Source organism: Strix aluco, chromosome W (genome assembly GCF_031877795.1).
Source record: "Strix aluco isolate bStrAlu1 chromosome W, bStrAlu1.hap1, whole genome shotgun sequence".
NCBI lineage: Eukaryota > Metazoa > Chordata > Aves > Strigiformes > Strigidae > Strix > Strix aluco.
Window position 1 is genome coordinate 41,617,088 of NC_133970.1, and position 19,432 is coordinate 41,636,519.

At 39.7% G+C, this 19,432-nt stretch overlaps 1 protein-coding gene across 32 annotated transcripts in view; it reads left to right on the forward strand.

The window, feature by feature from the left end:
- The window catches only part of LOC141917810 (CUGBP Elav-like family member 4), a 1,125,997-nt gene that overhangs the window by 178,413 nt on the left and 928,152 nt on the right, over positions 1–19,432 (forward strand). For all 32 annotated transcript variants that reach the window (XM_074811355.1, XM_074811370.1, XM_074811383.1 and 29 more), the window contains exon 2: positions 9,700–9,782. In XM_074811355.1, coding sequence (XP_074667456.1) covers positions 9,700–9,782 — 83 coding nt within the window. The remainder of the gene's footprint in view (positions 1–9,699; positions 9,783–19,432) is intronic.

The window sequence follows — 19,432 nt, forward strand, 5'->3', positions numbered from 1 at the left end:
TCAGAACAGTCTAATTTGTTTAGAGATGCTTTTGCTTTAGGTTTATTTTGCTAAGATTCAAGGCATCCAAAGTGAATGTTGTTTAACAGTAGCATAACCTTTGGAGACTAGTTGAGAATTCTTGAAGAAGTGTCCCCGGAAGAAGTGGATCCAGAAATCAAAATAAAATGAAGAAAGGTGGGGGAAAGTTTCTGAAATAGCTAAGTTTTTTAGAAAATCCACTGAGTTTTTCATATGCTGCTAACAATAGAAATAACTGACAGGCAGGACCCAGAACAGCAGGTACAGATTCTAATTAATGCATGTACTCTAAGGAGGTTTAACCCATAACTGTCTGAATGCAAACGGTAGTGTTTCAACAGCAGGATTGTTTCTAGTTATATTCCTGACTTTCACCAGTGAATTACAAGGCAAAAAACCCACCTTCTGTATTTCCTTTGTTTATCACTACACTGGAAGCAAGAAATCTTGAAGATTTCATGATAATTTTTTTATTATCATTTTTTTTCTGAGGCTTCAATATAAAATGGGTAACACAAATATATTGGATTTTTCTTTGAAGCAATAGGTATGTTGAAGTGAGGCAAGCTTAGTGGTGATCAGGATTTTAAGTTAAAGTTAATGTTTCCTTACTGAGTAGAAGCTGGAACCTACTTATTCTATCCTCACTTGAGTGATCCCTAGAGTTTGGTCATGACTTTTCTCATCAGTGACTGAGTCCTGAAATACTGGGAACACTGTTGCTTGGTCCAGAAAACCACTTGATCATGAGTTTCACTTTAAAGTCGGGCTTTTTGTACTTTAAAATCAAAAGCATCCCCTAATTGTTTGATGGATAGGGTTTGAGGGCATGCATCTCTCCTTACAACATGGAGTCCACAGTTATTAGGCAATAAATGAGAAGCTGAAGTGAGGCTGGTCTGTTTAAAAAATAGGTTTTCTAGTGTAGTTCAAAGCATCAAATATTTGCAGGCCCTATTAGGCACACCAGAAATCTCTTCGGTAGACAACTACCTTAACCATTAATCTACTTTCTCATTTCTCTAATGGGGAGTCTATTCATTGATGTTTTGCTGTGTGTATTGAAATTAGACACCTGTTCTGGGAAGTAAATTGGCTAAACTTGCAGAAACTTGATCATTGAATCTTGGATTGACTTAGGCTCAGATGATCAAAAGTATCTTAGAAGTTTCAGGATCAAATTTAAAGCTAAAATGTTGGCAGCTATGGGAAAACAGGACCTGTTATATGCTATGTCAAATCAATTGTTCATTCTGTACCTTATCTTGAGCGTACCAGTCAGCAAAGGATGGTTCAAAGCAACTTGCAAGGAGCTTTCAAGACCCCAGGTGAAATATCCTTGTGTCAATCAGAGCCAGAAACTGTTCCCTCATCTTGGGGAAAAAAGTTTGAGAGATCAAAAGCTTTCCAGTTCTACAGTTCGATGGAGGCAAGGTAGCTGTGGAGATAACAAGAAATAGAGACGGACCCTCGGGGGTCTGCCAGTGACCATTCACTCTGCTCTGATGTGTAGAAGCCCTGGGCTCGAGACCCTGTTTGCCTTATTCAGATTAGAGTCTGGACTACTGGCTGTCCTGGAATAAGTTTCTCTTGCTGTAGGCTTTGATCAGAAATTGTATCGTGGGGCTCAGAAACGTTTCTTGGTGAAATATTTCATTGAAACTTCCTATGAGAAATTTTGGCTTTCTAAAACTGGTGTTTTCGTTAAAAACCTACTTGTTATCAAAAATCATGATGAAACCATTCTCTGTGTTTTGTTGAAATGCTTGCATACACTAACAGTTACTCAAGTCTCTCTGCTGTCTGCCTGGATACTGCTAAATGTAATTAAGCACTGCTTAGTCTGAGGAAGGACTGATTTGGATTGTGCATACCCATGTCCCATTTTGAAATATCATAAATGCATTTTAAGTAAGTGAGCTAATATCCTGTAAATATGGTTAACTTCTGCATTTCCAGATTTGGAGTCTTAATTTGTTTAATATTGGTTCATGGGTGTATATGAGTATGCCTTATGCATGCTTTTACATAGAGACCCCTATTAAGTTATCTATAGTAGGAAAATGACAGCATTATAATAGTTAATGGAAAATAACATAAGAGGAAAAAGAAAATTAGCTTTCCACACAGCAGGGCATTTTGGATGTTAATCTGCCTTGCAATATAATTGACAGGGAAGCTGATATCTGGGAAGATTTTTATTCCTATCTTTTTCTCTAAACAGTTAGTGTTCAGTAGTTGTGCATCAAAGGAGATGGAGAAAAGGAAAGTTCTAGCCAAGTGAATGTTCTTTACCAGCAAAGATGTTAACTTTTGTCAAAAGGTAGTTAATCACTGAGAGAGAAACAGATGAAGAAATTGGATAAAACACTTCCAGTTCCGAAAGTCGTCATTCATTGTGTCCTCCTCTAGAAAATTCAGCTCAATCTCTGAAACCTTCAAGTGATTAAACCTTGGGCAGTCCACTGTAGACAGAGAAAATAAGAATTGTTTCAAAACCAGACATGTAGAACTAGGTTAGTTAAAGCAAAAAAAGATTTCTTTTCCATTTGAAATCCTAGCTGGGAGATGTAATCTGAGATGTTGGTTTCAAGGCAAGAATTTTCTTAAGTGTTACAATCTTTCTCTGTGTAACAGATCCTTGAATCTTGAAGTAAGGAACTGTTATTTTCAGAGGAAGAGCTCTCTTAAACACAAACCTAGAGCTTGAAAAATGGGGGACAGATCTCTGGTCCACCACAGATAACTTGTACCCCTTTGTCTAAATGTTTTAAGGGTAATTAGGGCACAGAGAGACTGAAGCATCACTAAATGAGATATTCAGACCTGTAACCAGTTGAGAATTCCTATTTCCCAGAGATGCAAGTTTTTTGCTTTCAAAGCAGCTTCTCTACAAGACTGTAGCTATTCTTAAGTTGGAGCATGACCACTATCATGTGGTCTAAGGTATGCAATATTACTACTCTCCTCCATTTTCTGTATAGAGCAGGAAGGTCTTGGATAGTTGTGCTTGAATTGAAGTTTGCTTTCTTTAACTCCATAGTGTGCTGCTGGAGTAAAGCCCTTGGCTTCTCTGCCTTGGGGTTTTGGGAAGTTTGGTACATTAAAGGAAGTAGGGGAAAAGGTTCTACAGTAGTAGACACTATGAATTGATTTCTTTGTTCTTTCTTGCATACCTGTTAACAGAAGGGTATCTTCTTCACCAGTTCATGCGCTATACAGGAGTCTAACATAAAATAACATAGGAACAACTATTTAGGAAACCTCACTGTTAAAGTCAATTAATATTATTGAAACTAAAAGAATGAAGCTAATTGACTTGAAGAAAAACCAACAAAAAGCCGACAGCCTTGTGATAGTTTTATCTTTTCTTGGGCAAGGATTCTGATTTTAGTTATAGATATCAGAAGGGCTGTAGTTTTAGAAGTTATCACCTGTCAGCTGAGCTGTAATAACTGGTTGAGTGCATACTCCATGTGTTGGGTTTGTGTGTGGTGGGTTTTTGGTAGCAGGGGAGGGAGCTACAGAGGTGGCTCCTGTGAGAGGCTGCTCGAAGCTCCTCCAGCTCAAAGTCAGATCTCCCTCTGGACAAGGCCAAGCCAATTAGCGATGGTGGCTGCACCTCTGCAATAACATATTTAAGAAGGGGAACCTGAGAGGAGGAGGGGTTGTGAGGGAAATACCTATGCAAACACCAAGGTCAGTTGAAGAAAGGAGGAGGAGGCGGAAAGGTGCACCCGAGCAGAGACTCCCCTGCAGCCCATGGTGAGACGGCAGGCTGTCCCCTGCAGCCCATGGAGGTCCACGGTGGAGCAGATGCCCACCTGCAGCCTGTGGAGGATCCCACGCCAGAGCAGGTGGCTGCACCTGAAGAAGGCCGGGACTCTGAGGGAAAACCGTGCTGGAGCAGTTAGTCGCTGGGAGGACTGCAGCCTACGGGAGGGACCCATGCTGGAGCAGTTTGTGAAGAGCTGCAGCCCATGGGAAGGACTCATATTGGAGAAGTTTGTGGAGGACTGTCTCCCATGGGAGGGACCCCACGCTGGAGCAGGGGAGGAGTGCGAGGAGTCCTCCCCCTGAGGAGGAAGGAGTGGCAGAGACAATGTGTGATGAACTGACCCCAACCCCTATCCCCTGCCTGCCTGTGCCATTCAGGAGGAGTTAGAGAAATCAGGAGCAAAGCTGAACCTGGGAGGAAGGGAGGGGTGGGGGGAAGGTGTTTCTAAGATGTGGTTGTATTTCTCACTGTCCTACTTTGATTTGACTGGTAAATTAGTGGTGTTGGTGTTCAAATTAAATTGATGGTTTTTCTTTTTTCCCAAATCGAGTCTGTCTTTTGCCCGTGACCATAATTGGTGAGTCATCCCTCCCTGCCTTTGTCTCAACCCACAAGCCTTTTGTTATATTTTCTTCTCTCCATCCCCCCAGGGGAGGGAGGAGTGAGCGAGGGGCTGTGTGGTGCTCAGTTGCCCTCTGGGCTTAAACCACAACACTATACCAACACAAAAGTTTATGAATCAAAAACTGGCTTAGACCACTTGAGCCAGCCTTCTCAAAACCTAGGGTTATCCTAACCATTCTGGATTATCACCAATTTAGCTGAGGTCAGTGTCTGAGCCAAGGATTCTTCTGAGAGAGGCAATAGATTATGAGTCAAATCATGAACCTATTTTTATGTAGGTGTAATTGCATAGTTCTGTTGAGCTACATGCAAGCTCTCCCCTTGACTGGATTTATACCCCTGAGCTCAGAATCTGCTTTAGCTCTTGGTTTTCATTCAAGAGCCTTAAAGCACCTAACAAACTTTTTAGTTTTCCTCATAATGCCAAAGAGTAAACATAGCCTCAGAAAAATTTAGGGCCCCTTCCCCAAAGCCTGCTGAAGTGTATAAGTATTTTTTCATTAGATTTAGACTGGACCTTTAATGCCTTGTTCAGACAGACAGCAAATACCTGGAAATTATCATGGTTATAGCCTAGCTCTTAGTGCCTCTGGATCTAGATGTATGGAAAAGCTAAAGGCATACTTTGTGTGAGGTTATGTAGTTCTAATAAAACTATGTCACCAAAACACATCACGCAAAGAAAGGGTCGTAAGTCACTAAGTGCTTGTTCTTTGATCTAAACAGTGGGCAAAGAGGAGAAACTGTGCCAGGATACCTGTGACTGTCTGCCAGAACAAAACAAGAAAGGGGGAAAAAGTCCTTAATTGTAATTATTAATAGATCTCCAGTATGCATCATCTTCATCTCCCACCATAAATAACAAGGATTAATTAAGGTACAGATAATGCATATACTTGAGGTAACTGGGAGGTTAGAGGTGGCAGGTGGAATCTGATGCTGTGAACATGCAACCTTGAAGCTAAAAGCCTGCACCTGAGATGGTTGTGCATGGTTCTTACACCTGGTGTAGAGGATAGACCTCTCCAGAGGTTTATTTCTCACCTGTATGCTAGGTCAAATGGATGTCTTGTCATTGATGGTAGACCCTAAGATAACTAATTTTAAATAGCTAAATTTGAGTTAGGTGACCAGTGCTTTTTAGCTGGTCAGAACTACTACTGGTTTAAAGTGGCTGATTCACTGAAGTGATAAACACTGAGATGTCAAATGAAAAGACTCTGTTTTCATTTGTCCCAGGATGAACTGAGTACTGGTGGGGTAAAATAATTCTTGGTTTCCAGAATTATTCTGTTCAGCTCAGAATGTGTCCCCTGACTGTTTTGTCTCCCAGGCTTGTGCAAAATCTTCAGGAGACTTACTGTGGGGTTGAAGTTTCCGTAAGTGTGATAATTATCCATCTGTATTCCATGCAATTATTATTTACGTTATTGAATTTCCTGGAGGTAAAATTAAAATAGAGCTTTTTTTTTTTTTTTTTCAAGCTCTTGTTTTTGTTTCCCCTTCTGTTTAACAACCTTTTTTTCCCAGGAGACCACTTTATATGTCCTCATGTTTCCAAGAGACTGCAGTTCAATAGGTTGAGAGTTAATTGCCAGATGGGAGTTTCCAGATGTTTAAGCACTAGCCCAAAGAGCTGTCCACTGGTAGCAAATGAACAGCTGGAAAGACACAATCCAAACAAAGCATCTTTTAGCTGATTGACATATGTCTAGAAAACTTGGCATGTTTTGAGAGAAATGGAATTGAAATTAGGAACAGCTAGGAGCAAGTTCTTCATTATCAATAGTTAGTCAACTAGATTTTTTTGTTCAAATTCAGATATAATTCTCAAGCACTGTACTCAGTCATTATCACCCATACAAGTAGATGACAGAAATAATGCATAGTCTTCACTCTGTCTTTCCTTAAGAGAGGTGTTCAGAAATATTCGTTATACTGTTGAACATAGGCCATTCCAGGGGGCTGGATGGTGCAAATGATTTGTAATGGAATATGAAGCCTTTCACCCAGAATTCATATTCACATCCAGCCCAAACCACTGATGGCAAGTGAGCTGTTAAGTTGAGCTACTTAAGAGTTTACTATCAAAATGGTGGTTTTTTAGTGAAATAAGTGGTTCTGTTCACAATCAAAAGTTTCAGTGGAGAAAATTGATTGTTCTGAAATTGTTTTCCATCTGGGAAATTAAAATGAAAAAAAAACCTTTTTTCACCAGTTTGACTTTTCTCTGTAAAACCCAATATATCTGCTTCATATGACATTTATTTCAAGACTCAGTTGTTTAGGGTGTTGTATCCTGTAGTGTCAACCTGAGTGTTCAGTGCTCTGTTCTTTAAGCAACATTCTCCAGGAAGGAAGAATCCTTTTGAGGGGCCATATGGATGCACATTGAAAGAGGTAGCCTAGGACAAGTAACACCTGAAAGATGTGCTACAGTTGTAATTCCATTAAGCATCACAATACAAAGGACACAGATCGAGTATTTTGATGTTTTGGGGTGGGGGAGAGGGCAAGAAATCTTAGTTTCCTTTCATCCTAGTGCACAAGGAGCTGAAATATGGAAGTGCTTGCAGGATGGAATAATAGATATGTATTGTTTTATCACAAGCCACATGTTAATGTTTTTGAAAAATAGTACTCTATCTGATGGCTGATGCTGGGTTTGTGCCTTATAGAGCAATCTTGTGATAAGTAAAGGGAAGACAAAAAAAACCACCAACTGGCCTTTTCAAGTTCAAATTTGAGGTTTATAATGAACATTAATCTCTACTTTATTCCAGCTGGCCATTGCTGGGATGGAACTTCTTACTGTCTCGAAGCAATCAGGATTTACTTAAAGTAAATGAGGTATTATTTTTCCTACGTAAATTACTTTTTGCCCAACAAGCATGGAATAGAGTGTAATTCATGTGCATGACATTTTTAAAGAGCAAGGAAAAAAGAAATACATCCACAAAACATTTTTTGTCCCTGAAAAACATGGTTTTTCTTTGCCCATATGAGAGACTAGATTTCTTCTTTTCCATTTCAAAGTATTTTTGTCCTTAACACCTTGTTTGGGAAATCAGTGATGTTTGGATGCATTCTACTAAATACTGCTTCTGGGAATTTGGTACTTCTACCACTTTCACAAACATGTTTGGAGAGGACTTAACAGAGGTTTCTCCCTTATGAGAACTTGCCCACACACACACTTTGGAAGGAAACTGCTCCTTCAGAGAGGAGTAGTCTTCTGTCTACTCAGTCTGAATTACAGTCATGATATAGTAGGAGTTGCAGGAAGTTGTTACCCTAAACTGTCATCATGGCCATCACAATGAGGAGAAAAACATAGCTGTCATTATGGGAGCTTTACACTGCATAGTTTATCTATATAACTGTGCACTATGATGTGCCTAAATATGATGTGACTGTATCAGCTGCTCCATGTCTGCTACTAAAGGGAGACTTCCTTATTGTGTCTAGTCAACAGCTCTCAGCCTGTGATTTAGCACTGAAATTAAATTTAAGCATAGTTTCCCATTTGATTATTGAGCTATGGATGACTTTTAAGGATCCTTTTCAATACATTACTTCTACTAGCGGTAAACTCTCTGCCACAGTTTCTTCCTCTTTGGTAGATGCAGACTAACTGAAAACTCATCCATTTAAAGTTAGAGGGGAACAAATCCAAATAATTCCAATTAGAGTATGCAAACTTGCTGTTGTTCAGTCTCCTTGATTGTCAACTTCTGCTTCTGAGTCTCAATTACTGAGATATAATAAATGTGATTGGCTTGAATAAACTGAAAGGAACAAGACCTTCAGAAAGCAATATAGGGTAAGAAATAGGGAAAAAAATAGGGTTTTTTTTCCAAGCCAAATTGGAACATTCATCCAGCTTCTAGCTTCATTGTGAGAGGAGTAGGGTGACTTCTACAAGAAAATCTTTAAGAAAATATATATATGTTTGTAGAAAAAAAAATCTCCCTAGTCTCTTGTGCGTACTAATCTGTTAAAAACATTGTAAAGAAGGAAAGAACAAGTGTATATTTCTTCAGTAACATTGTCTAAGGAACCAACTTGGATAAAACAGTGAACGTTGTATGGACAAAAAGATTACAGTGGTGATCGGAGCTGAAAAAATTTCATAGCCTACTCTTTACTCACCTGTTGCATACTTTTTTATATGCATGGGGAGAAGCTGGGTGGGTCAAGATGAAGTTATGGGACATGTTTGTTTCTTTGGCAGTCTCTCTGTACTTGTGCTGCTCTTGGAAGATGCCCACAGTTTGATGGACATGCTGCCTGAACCTTGAAAGATATGATACTTTCATTTCAAGGAGCTGGCGAGGTTGCAGACATTCTGTAGTAATTTCAGAGAAAATGTCCTCTGCATAACAAGCACTTCTTTTGCTGCAGGAACTGAAAGGTTTTCAGTATACTGCAGTAAGAAGGAATAATCTGATCACATCAGACACACACACAAATGGTGTAAGACATTGCAACATCAACAAGTTTTACCAGAAGGTGAGCATGGAAGTGGGGAGAGTTGTCAGAGCAGGGTTTTTGCTCTGCCCTACCATGACCAGGGTTTAGCCTTTGTAGTTGATAAGACAACTTCTTGGAAGAATCAAAGACATAATCCATTGGAGCATGTCTGAAGTTCTAATGATCTGTAAAGTAACATGGATGTTTTGGATTGATTGTTTGGGCTTTGCTGTGATTGTATGCATGGCTGGAAGCCAATGAGCCCTTGCAGCAGCATGGTGGTGGCTTTCTGGTGTGATGCAAACAGGGAGACTACTTGTGGATGCAAGTCAGGCTAAACAATAGATGTAGTCCTCTACAGTAGGAAGTCCCAAGTCCTTGTATGCCCTTGAAGTGCTTGTTACAAAAGAAGGGCACAAGACTGTCAGCATGATATGGCACTAAGGGGCTTGTTCCCAGTGCTGCTGCTGGATCAGGAGTGGGATCTCATGCCCCACCTTGCCACCATGTGGATTCTTTGAGATTCCTAATCCTGTACAACCCTCTGTATCTGAAACTTAAGCATGGATTCAAGCAAAAATAAGCACTCATAGCCACACTGTTGCTCACTTTTCATTAAGGCTCAGAAGAAGTGATGATAACTTCATTTCTTGACTCTTTACTACTGACCTACTAAGGAGAGCTTTTTGACTGATTTAGTGGGAATGGGGTGATGATGGGAAAGTGGTTTGCTCTATGTCTCAATTTTAAACAGATTCTCTCTGAAGCACTGCTCTTACTGAGGTTTTACCTTTTGTTTACAGGCTGTGCCTTCCTAACATACTGTGAAAGGGAGTCTGCTCTAAAGGCCCAGAGTGCACTGCATGAACAGAAGACACTGCCAGGGGTGAGTTCAGATTGATAACTTTTTTAAAATCTAAAATAGGTTACATATTGAGTTCTTGTCTTGGGTTTGGAAGCATAATGTCTCTGATTGCTTGGATGTTTCACTATTTGCATTGTACTAATAAAATCAAGATACCACCAACCCACCCAAACTGTTTCCATGCACAAAACTAAAAGCTTTTTGCTCTTATCCGGAGTCAGGAAAACAGTAATTAGCTGGTTATGGGCTGGATTCTACCAGCCTTACTCAGCTGAGGAAAGGCTTTAGGATTCTGACCACTACAATGAAATATTAGAAGTGCTCACCAGGTACTACCTCTTACTATTTTTCTTTTCTGAAGCAAGGTGTGACAGCAAAAAATAAACAAACAGATCACATTATTGAGTTATCGCAGAATGAAAATATATTCCTGATGACAAAGTGGTTTGACTCAGTTACTTTAGTATTCAAGCAGCTGTAGCAGATTGGAAAGGCAGTGAGACAAGGAGAAGAGAGAAGAGAGACAAACACAAGATAATGTGGAAAATTATTCACATGAGCAAGATCTAAGGTTCAGAAAACACAAGCAGAACTAAAAATAGAATCAGCATTATGTGGGGAAGGCCTGCCCTGCTGGGATGGTTTTCCAGTTTAGCAGTAATTGGGAGGATGGAGAGAGAGAGAGACTATTTAAATTCAGCCAGGGTACATAGCTTGGAAACAGCGAAGTGCAGTACTCCTGTGGCTAGAATAGGGCTGGTTTCACAATGACACAGAAGTCAGTGATCAAGTAATTAAGAGTGGGATCCTGAGGGTTCAAGGTTGCATCTCAACTGAGAGGAAATTGATCCAAAAGTCTGCCTTTATTAGTTGATGTTGAATGACTGTGTCCTGCGTACCTATAACCTACCTTTCCACAAAACCTAAGACACATCAGTTGCTCTATGTTGTTGAAGAAAGTGTTGATTCTGCTCTGCTTGTTTTCATCATCCTGGGTCTATTTACCTATCTCTATGCCACTTTGCCAGTATGGAGATGCCCACGCACTTTCTCATCTACATCTATCTTTTCTTTAAAGGCCATACCTTATGTAAATATATACATACTTCATTCCCTAAAAATACATTTGTCAGCTGACAACTCCCTCTGAATTATTTTTTTCTAGAAACTTGTCATCTGCAGATTGAAAGTAACTTGAGTCTTGTTGGTTTTAGGCTTTTCTTTTTTTTCCTTTTTTTTTTCTCTAACAGGTAATGTTTTCTTTTTACTTCTCTCTCCTCTGATTGATAGAACTGGATGTACAAAAAATGAAAATATTTTGAATAGGGATGTTTCAGGTAATATTTTACCTGAAATTTTCTGAAATATGCTTGAAATCAAATATGCATTTATTAAAACTGGAGATATGCTTGTGATGAATAGGGTGTTGTGTATTTAAAAGATACTAACTGGAATTCCATTTGTTTTCACTGAGACTGCTCTCCTCATTAGGAGCCAGACCACTCACTTGTATATGGAGCTCATATCTTCTCTATGAGGTTAAAAATCTCATCCTGAAGTTGTATGATGGGAATATCTTCAAGAAGACAGTGGGTCAGTGAGATTGAGGGCTCAGAGTTGGGGAGGGAGGGCAAGTGATGATTTAGGATTTCTTTTGGGTTTTTTAATTACTTCGTCATATGTCCACAGTTCTGAATCTCAGTCTGCATTTTAGAGATTTCAAATCACAAAACTCTTAAAGTCAAAACTGTTGTCTTGGACAGTGGCAAAATTCAACCAGCTTTTGCATTAAGATCAAGACTTCCTTCAGAGGTTACACTGACTGATTCTAGACTACAGGCAAAACATTTCTTCCTTGGTTTATGTCATTTCTATCACATATAGCCCATACTGACCATGCTGACTTCAGAAAGCTTTTTTGCTTTGTTTTACAGTTTGAGGTGACACATCAGGATCTGATTGAATTTGGAACAGTGAATTCTCTAAGATAGCAACCAGAGTTTTGAGAGTTCTGAGCACTGACTTCTCCCATCCCTTTAATTTCCACTTCTGTTTGTCTCAGGATAAAGGTTTACTTTCAACCAGCAAATCCTCTGCACACAGCTTTCTGCCAAGTTTCTGAACTCATCTTCTGAATGATGTCACTGTAGTTTATTTAACGAAACCAGCCTTGTCTCTTGATAAACTATCATGCCTGGATACTGTTTTATGGTTCCTATGTGAGTAGCAGAGAATTATTTATGATTTACCTGACTGTTCTTGATAATATGCACCAACAATATCAAGCATAGTTCATCACCATAAAATAAAAAGCACTCATAAGGTCAGGGGTCTAAGTCCTTATTCACATGAGTTCACAAATGACACATATATAACACCTTCTCTTGACCCTCTACTGTCTGTGACACAAACAACACTACTGAGGAGGTATCAAAAATAATTAACAAGCCTGGTATAGGAAAAAAGAAGTGCTATAGTGAGCCATTGAATCAAGACACTTTTCCATCCCCCAGTAAACTGTATTTGCCTGCTCTTGCATTATTGCTATTTGTGTTCTTTGTATTATAAAACAGAGAACTGAGTCATTTTTAATAATATGCACATGAATGCTAATGTATGGAAATGGTGAGGCATGAAGAGTTTGTATCCAGATTGAGACGCCTTGCCTCTTAGCTATGTATCACTTTGTTTTTACTGGAGTGGCTACATGCACATATTTTACAGTAATTACTTTCTGGATGTGCTTTGTAAGATGACAGAAATAAATTTCACATATTTCTATGTTATATGTGGGACATAAAGTCATCTTGTGGAATAATCAAAAGACTTCCAAGCAGGTATGTGTTGATTAATAAAGTCTTTACAGCACTTTGTTTTGGGGCGGGCAGGAATCATGAATATTTTGAAGCAACTAGAATGGAATGTAAAACATAGAATTATTAGTTGAATCCTCTTAATCTAAATGAATTAGGCTGTTTTGGACAGTTTGAAATTGTCTTGCCTAAAACGGAAGGTTAATGTAGCAGGGTGTGTATGTATGTGTAAAGAGCACTTTGCAAGTGTTGGACAATTAAAATTCTAGCATTTACTTGTGATTGTTTATTTTACATATAATAGATTAGCTGGATGATGAAGTATATTAGTTCTTTAATAATTTATAGAAATGCTTTGATGTTACAGTAATTACGTTAAAGGTCACTTATCAAAGGTAATTTGGTTGAGCAGCTGTGATGGTTTCTCAGAAGCAAGTAATGTTGCTGTCCGTGGTGCTGATTTCACCAAAGGGACTACTGGTATACTAAATTTCTCACTCCATAACATAATTAGTTTTCTTCCTAACTGTTCTGATATTCTTTGTCTCTTCTGACATCTAGAAAAAATACATTCTTCTTTATTCATCATATGCAAAAATATGCATCTATAACATTAGAAGACAGGTGAGCTCATAAAACTCATATTAAACCCAGTTTTAAACAAACAAAAAAACCCTCTCTTAATAAAACTAAAGTTGTCCTTAGTTTTAAAAGAATCTAAAAGTTGTTCAATGTTATTGGTCTTCTCTGGCTCAAATTTGTATATATATGTGAGGAAAAACACCTGAGCATGGGGGAGAGAGGAGAGAATCTTGCAAAATCTAGCCCCTCTTGAATCCTTGTAATTGTAATAAGTCTTAAATGAGACATAAGTGCCATGTAGATTTCAGAAGTCCTGTGCATATAGCATGAATTTCACTGTTCAAGCAGACCATGCCATATTTTTACAGTCTTATTGTCTTTTTTTTTAATGTTTCAAAGCTTCTTCCAAAAGCTTGTTAGAAAACCATTAAACCACATATCACCCTGCACACTGTGTTATGCCAAAAACGGTATTATATTCCCACACCTTCCCATTTCAAATGTTTTTTCTACCAATGAAAATTGCAATTTGGTCAGCAGTGGCAGGCTGGATGGTTTCAATTGATTAAAGTAGCCTGCTGAACACACAGCCTGCTCACCATGCCCTTTAGATTTTGAAAGAAAACACCTTTAATTGTTCCCTTGTGAGAAACATGTCTGTTTTCTGAAGTTAAAAATGAAGATGAAAAGGAATAAAACCAGATTTGAGGTAAGAGACTTGCAAAACCAAGTCCTGTAGAAATTCTCCAGTGCTTTAAAATCTTCGGATGTCAATGTCATGGTTAAAAGGATATTATTTTTTTAACCCCTCATTTCCTCCTTCTGGTTGACCAGCTAGTAAAAGGACTTTTGGATCTTGCTTTGGGGAAAGGAGGGGACAAGAGAGGGAGAGGAAACTATATGAACTTTCCATTTGTTAAAAACCACTGTAGTTTGACAGTGCTGTTCTGTTCACCAGATGAGATGAAACATCTGGGTCCTATCTGCTTGGTAAACATTAAAGTCCCATTTCACTAGTTAAAGACTGGCTTATATAGCCTCTAGAATACAAAGTAAACTCTCTCTCTGCCACCTAGTCCAAAGAACTTTGGAGGAAAAAGGATATACTGCAAGCATTCTGACAGAACCAGTGTGTTGGATGCATGCTGTTATTTCAGCTGAGACTAGTGTATTCATCAGATTTGTAAACTGTAAAGATGAATGATAAGTAGAAGGGATTCAGGCAAGTACAAGCTGAATAAGTTATAAAGGGCAAACGATGACAGGACTGGGAGTCCCAAGAGACAGTGATATGATAACAGAAACTAGAGATGAATTTATGATGGATGTAGTTAGCATGTACTGAGGCTGTTAATTCTTCAGGGTAGTTTTACAGCTTCTTACTATATGAGCAACCAAAGTATTTCATTTGAAAGAGATGCTGTATATTTTCACTTGTCTGTTCTGCATATTTGTATGTATGACCTCATTTATATGCATATCAGTAAACTCCCATAGGCTAGTCAAGCTTACCTCCCAAAGGGCCCCTATTCTCCAAACCATAATGCCACTGTTTATGCATAAATAGATAATGTGTAACAATTTGAGGGCAAACCTGGATCTCAGAAAAAAGTTTCCATTTTCATAGAACACAGCTGTATTAAATTTTAATAACTTGCTTTAAATTGTACTAAGTTGTATTAAGTTGTAGCAGCCAAAATAATTCACACATCACAGTGTTCTTCTTTCTTTCTGCAGGGCAGGGGCTGTTTATTTTCTTTAATATCTCTTTTTCTCTCTTCTTACATTAATACATACTCATACAATAATACATACTTTTGCTCTCATCTAAGCTCTTACTTCATGATAAGCAAATCAGCAACTAGACAGTCATCAATACTCTTATCCCACAAACAGTTCCATACCACACAGGCAGTCTCAGTGCTACGATCTTCTTCACACTAGCACAGCTTAGTATCTCTCTTCCAAGGCCTGCTTCTCCAGGCCTACACAGATCTCCTAAGGCCTACTTCTCCTCCAAGCCTTGCTGCCTCTTCAGGCCTACACAGATCCACCTTCACCAAGCTCCCCAAAACTGAGCTCTTTAACCGAGCTAAGGTCTCTACCTTCACCAAGTTGACTAGCCAAGTCAATTTGGCTCTTAAGTACTGAATCTCCCCCAGCTGTGCAGGGCTGACAGGCCAATGCCAACTTGCCTCTTAATCATTTACCAGTAACACATGATTTGACTCTTAACATAATGAATCTCCCACAGCTGCACAGAGCTGACACTCCCACACACAGCAATCAAATTTTTTCAGATCATGCAAGTAGCTAAGCACCTTTAGCTACCTTCAAAGCCAAGCCCAGGGATTGAGTTAGCTCACAGATCCCTGATGAAAAATTATATATAACAAGTTTCAGGTAGGTCAAATTTTGGGCTTAAGCTACTTTAAGAGCAGCTGATGCAGTATCATAAAGTTAGAAGCAAATCTGATCTTGGAGTAGTTCTTGATTGCATTTCATTCATACTCTTATTTCTATCTCTTGTTCCTTATTATTAAGGATATTTGCATGAGAATGATCTTTTTTCCTTCCTCTGAAGGGTTGTCTATTGTCTGTGAGTAATGCTTACTCTGGCCTACATTTGTGAATGCCATGGGTTTGATTCTGACTTCATTTACACAAGTGTAAGTCAGCAGTGATCTGATTGAGGTCAAGGGGTTTATATGGCATAGGAAAGAGCAGACTCAGCTATATTTGTCACTGCTGAAATGATGTCATCGTGAACAGTACCATAGCTCTAAATGAGGAATATATTTCTACCAAGAATCTTTGCATCCGAATATCTGATCTTACAAAGCACTGAGCATCCCTGTCACCTGCTGGGCCATTCAGTAGCTCCCATGGGCTTTTTACTAGAGAGAGGTTCCCAGCTCCAAACAACAGGAATCAAAGATGGTTGGTGTCTTGGTGCTTCAACAGTGTTAGCCATTAGATAGTAACAAACCCTAAACACTGGGGTTTCCAGTTGCATCACCCTACTGATTCAAGTGATGATGGGATATGCCCAGGAATAACTTGCAAGCAGTAAACCTCTACTTCTCATCCTGTGTTCTCAGTCACTGAGAGATAGAGGAAGAGAACAGGCACCCTTTAACAGTCAATTTACTTTTCATCTGTTCAGTCATATGGATGATATTGTATGACATTACTTAATTCACTTAATTTATTTAATTCACTTAAGTGACATCACTTACATTGGTGTAAGCTGTCTGCCCTGTGTTTCTTCATGCAGACAGAAGTAATTTTTAAATTTTTTTTTTCTTAAAAGTACAAAGGTTGAAGACCATACACAAAAGTGATGAAACAGGTATGTATGTCTGCCACCAAAATTATTATAATTGAAAGCCATAGAAGTGTGTCTTCGTCTAGTTTAATTTAAATAGCATGTAGAATAGCAATGAAAACATGAAACCACAGACTTTAATGCTGTGGAGCAACTACATTCCATGACTGTAGTTCTTGGGGGGCCATTATACAATAAGGACTTGAATCTTGCCTGAAACATTATTTCTGTTGGTGCTACTTATGCTATGTAGGTTAAGAACATCTATGCATGTTGAAAACAGACTTTCAGTTGCAGTGTAGACAAACTACAAGCCTTACTATATGAAATGCAGCCACTCGCTGCAGATCTTTTGAAAAAGCTGTGTATCCTGTATTAAATAGTCTAAGAGCATGATTAACCTTAAAACTGTGCCTAAAGTTAAGAACACCTTTTAAAGAACTAGCTGATCTGGAATGCTTTTGGGAGTAGCAAAATCTGTCCCATCTCTCCACTTACAGATAACTTTTGATAGGACTTGACGTGATGTAACCCATTTACCTTCTGTGCTTCACTTCTGCTGCACTCTTACTTTGGCAGGGAGAAAGTGGTGGGGAATGACTGACCATGAGATTGTACTATCAGTTCAGGCAAGTAGGTATCCGAAGTGACTTTGCTCTGTTGAGTAGCTGCAGTGAGAGACAGTGGTACTGCACGTCCGAGTTGCTGCACTTGGCAGGTTCCCAGCAATGTCAAATCTCTCTGATTAGTTTCTGTAAGTACAAGGACAAAATTAAGCCTAAACTATTTTTCAAAGAAGAAATGTGCACTTCCCATTTTTCTCTTTAATGGGAACTTCTTTTAACTTGTTTCCCATAGTTTTTGTCCCCTCCCCTTCCCACCATGTCACCCCTTAAAAAAAAAATCTTTTAAAATATAATTCCTTTTAAAAATATGTGCCTTCAAATTTCTTTGAGTTCTGTACTATTTTGACCTTGATATGCATACGTTTTCAACACCAAATGAATTCTATGGTGCTAGAATGAAGTTGTTCCCTTCCTTTCCCCTTAGGTATGGTAAACTACAATCCTCAAAACCTCTGCTAGTTTCTAGTGCTGACACAGAAGTCCCGGACACAACTTAGATGACCAATGTGATCAAGTTGATGCCACTTTATTAAAGGCTACACAGCAATTTATACTCTATCACAAGCTTCACGCGCCGCTATCTTATTGCTAATAGGCTAAAGCTACTTGTTCACGTGCCCTTCTGCCCTCTATGATTGGTCCCAGTGTGGTGTCCAGCGCTGCTCTCCCACTAGGTATCCTGTAGGATAGGCATCCTGTTTTCAACAGTCCAACTTCCTTATCTCTTGGCCATGAATGTAGTTTCTAAATCTATCTCGGCCTTGCTTATGTCCTTGAACACAGCTGCAGCTTGTTGTTACAGTGAGGCCCCTTGGTCTGGATCGCTCATAGCATGTTTGTTGTTCTCCAGCGATGCCACAAATGCCCCTTTTTGGTTTTGAGCGATCCAGACCCCCCTGTGGTCCTGTGCTAAAAACATTGCACCGACAGTCCTCTGCAGGGCCCTTTGCAGAAGGCCTATAAGGCAAGGCAACGTTGAGAGCACAGTCACTGTTGCTGTTAGCTCTGCCTCTTTGAACCTGCCTCTCCACGTGTCAGTGGCGCTCAGGTCGCAGAGACTAATACTGCAACACCGCAATTAGCCTGCCTCATTAAACCTGCCAATCCACATATCAGTGGCACTCAGATCGCAGACTAATGCTGCAGGAGGTTAAGACCTTCACGGGGACATCAGTACAAACACCAATATGATGGATACAAAATGTCCGTTTATTAAACTGTGTATCTCACCTATATACATTCGCCAAGCACCTCCTTCGTGGGTGTGCCCTTAGCGTTACAAGCCTATCCATCACCTTACCTCGTAACAAGGGAGGGCTACAGCTATTCCTTCCGTATATCGCGAGATCTTCCGAACGCCACTCCCTACATTTCCCCCTCCCCTTGCTTTATAACATCATTATTCCTGATTGATTGTCATTATTGCGCTGTTCCAAGCGGTGATGAGCAAGACCCATATGTCGATCTAAGAACAAAACATTAACCACCTTAAACAATCTACAAACTACAGCACTAATACATGTAAAGGCGATACAAGTAGCAAGAAGCACACCACATATTCCAATAATTCCCCAAATGAGCCAATCCCAACTAAGCTAATTAGTAATCTAAGTCCACACTTTGTCAAGCCACCCAAACCATTCTGGTTTTACAAAGGTGGCTGTGATGAAGACATAGCAAGATTCTGCCCCTGTATCCAGAGGAAAACAGACGTCTTCGCGGTGATGTGCTCGTGCCCGCTCTCTCCAATATCCTGCGTGAGTTGGCAACACACGACCAAGGAGAGTGATCCACCACCAACGCTGTAACACAAAACTCCATCTTATGTTAGATTAGGTTTTACACACCGTGCGGGTATCCATTTGATTAGGCCGTCCATTTCCACTGCTGCGTACCCACACCCAAACACCCTCAGTGACCACCCCGACTCCCCAGCTATGGCGCCCGGTTCCCTGATCTGGACCAAAGGATAGTTTTTCGTCGCCTGGGCTGGTATAAAATGTTTCCACAGGGGAGGTGTAGACTCATCGCCTCGAACAAAATGATTTAGGGTATACAAAGCGCGTGACAAAAGAGCCTGTTGGCGGTCTATGGGTATTGTCCCTCTATGACCTTCCCCCTCCCCAAGCTGTTGGAGCTTTGCTTTCAGGGTGCGATGTGCACGTTCCACTATCGCTTGTCCTTGACTGTTATAAGGAAGGCCGTGTACTAATTTGATGTCCCACAATGCACACCATTCCTTTGTGCGTCTAGCAACAAAACAAGGGCCGTTATCTGTTTTGATCTCTTGTGGCTTCCCTAACAAGGCGATAACACCCTCCC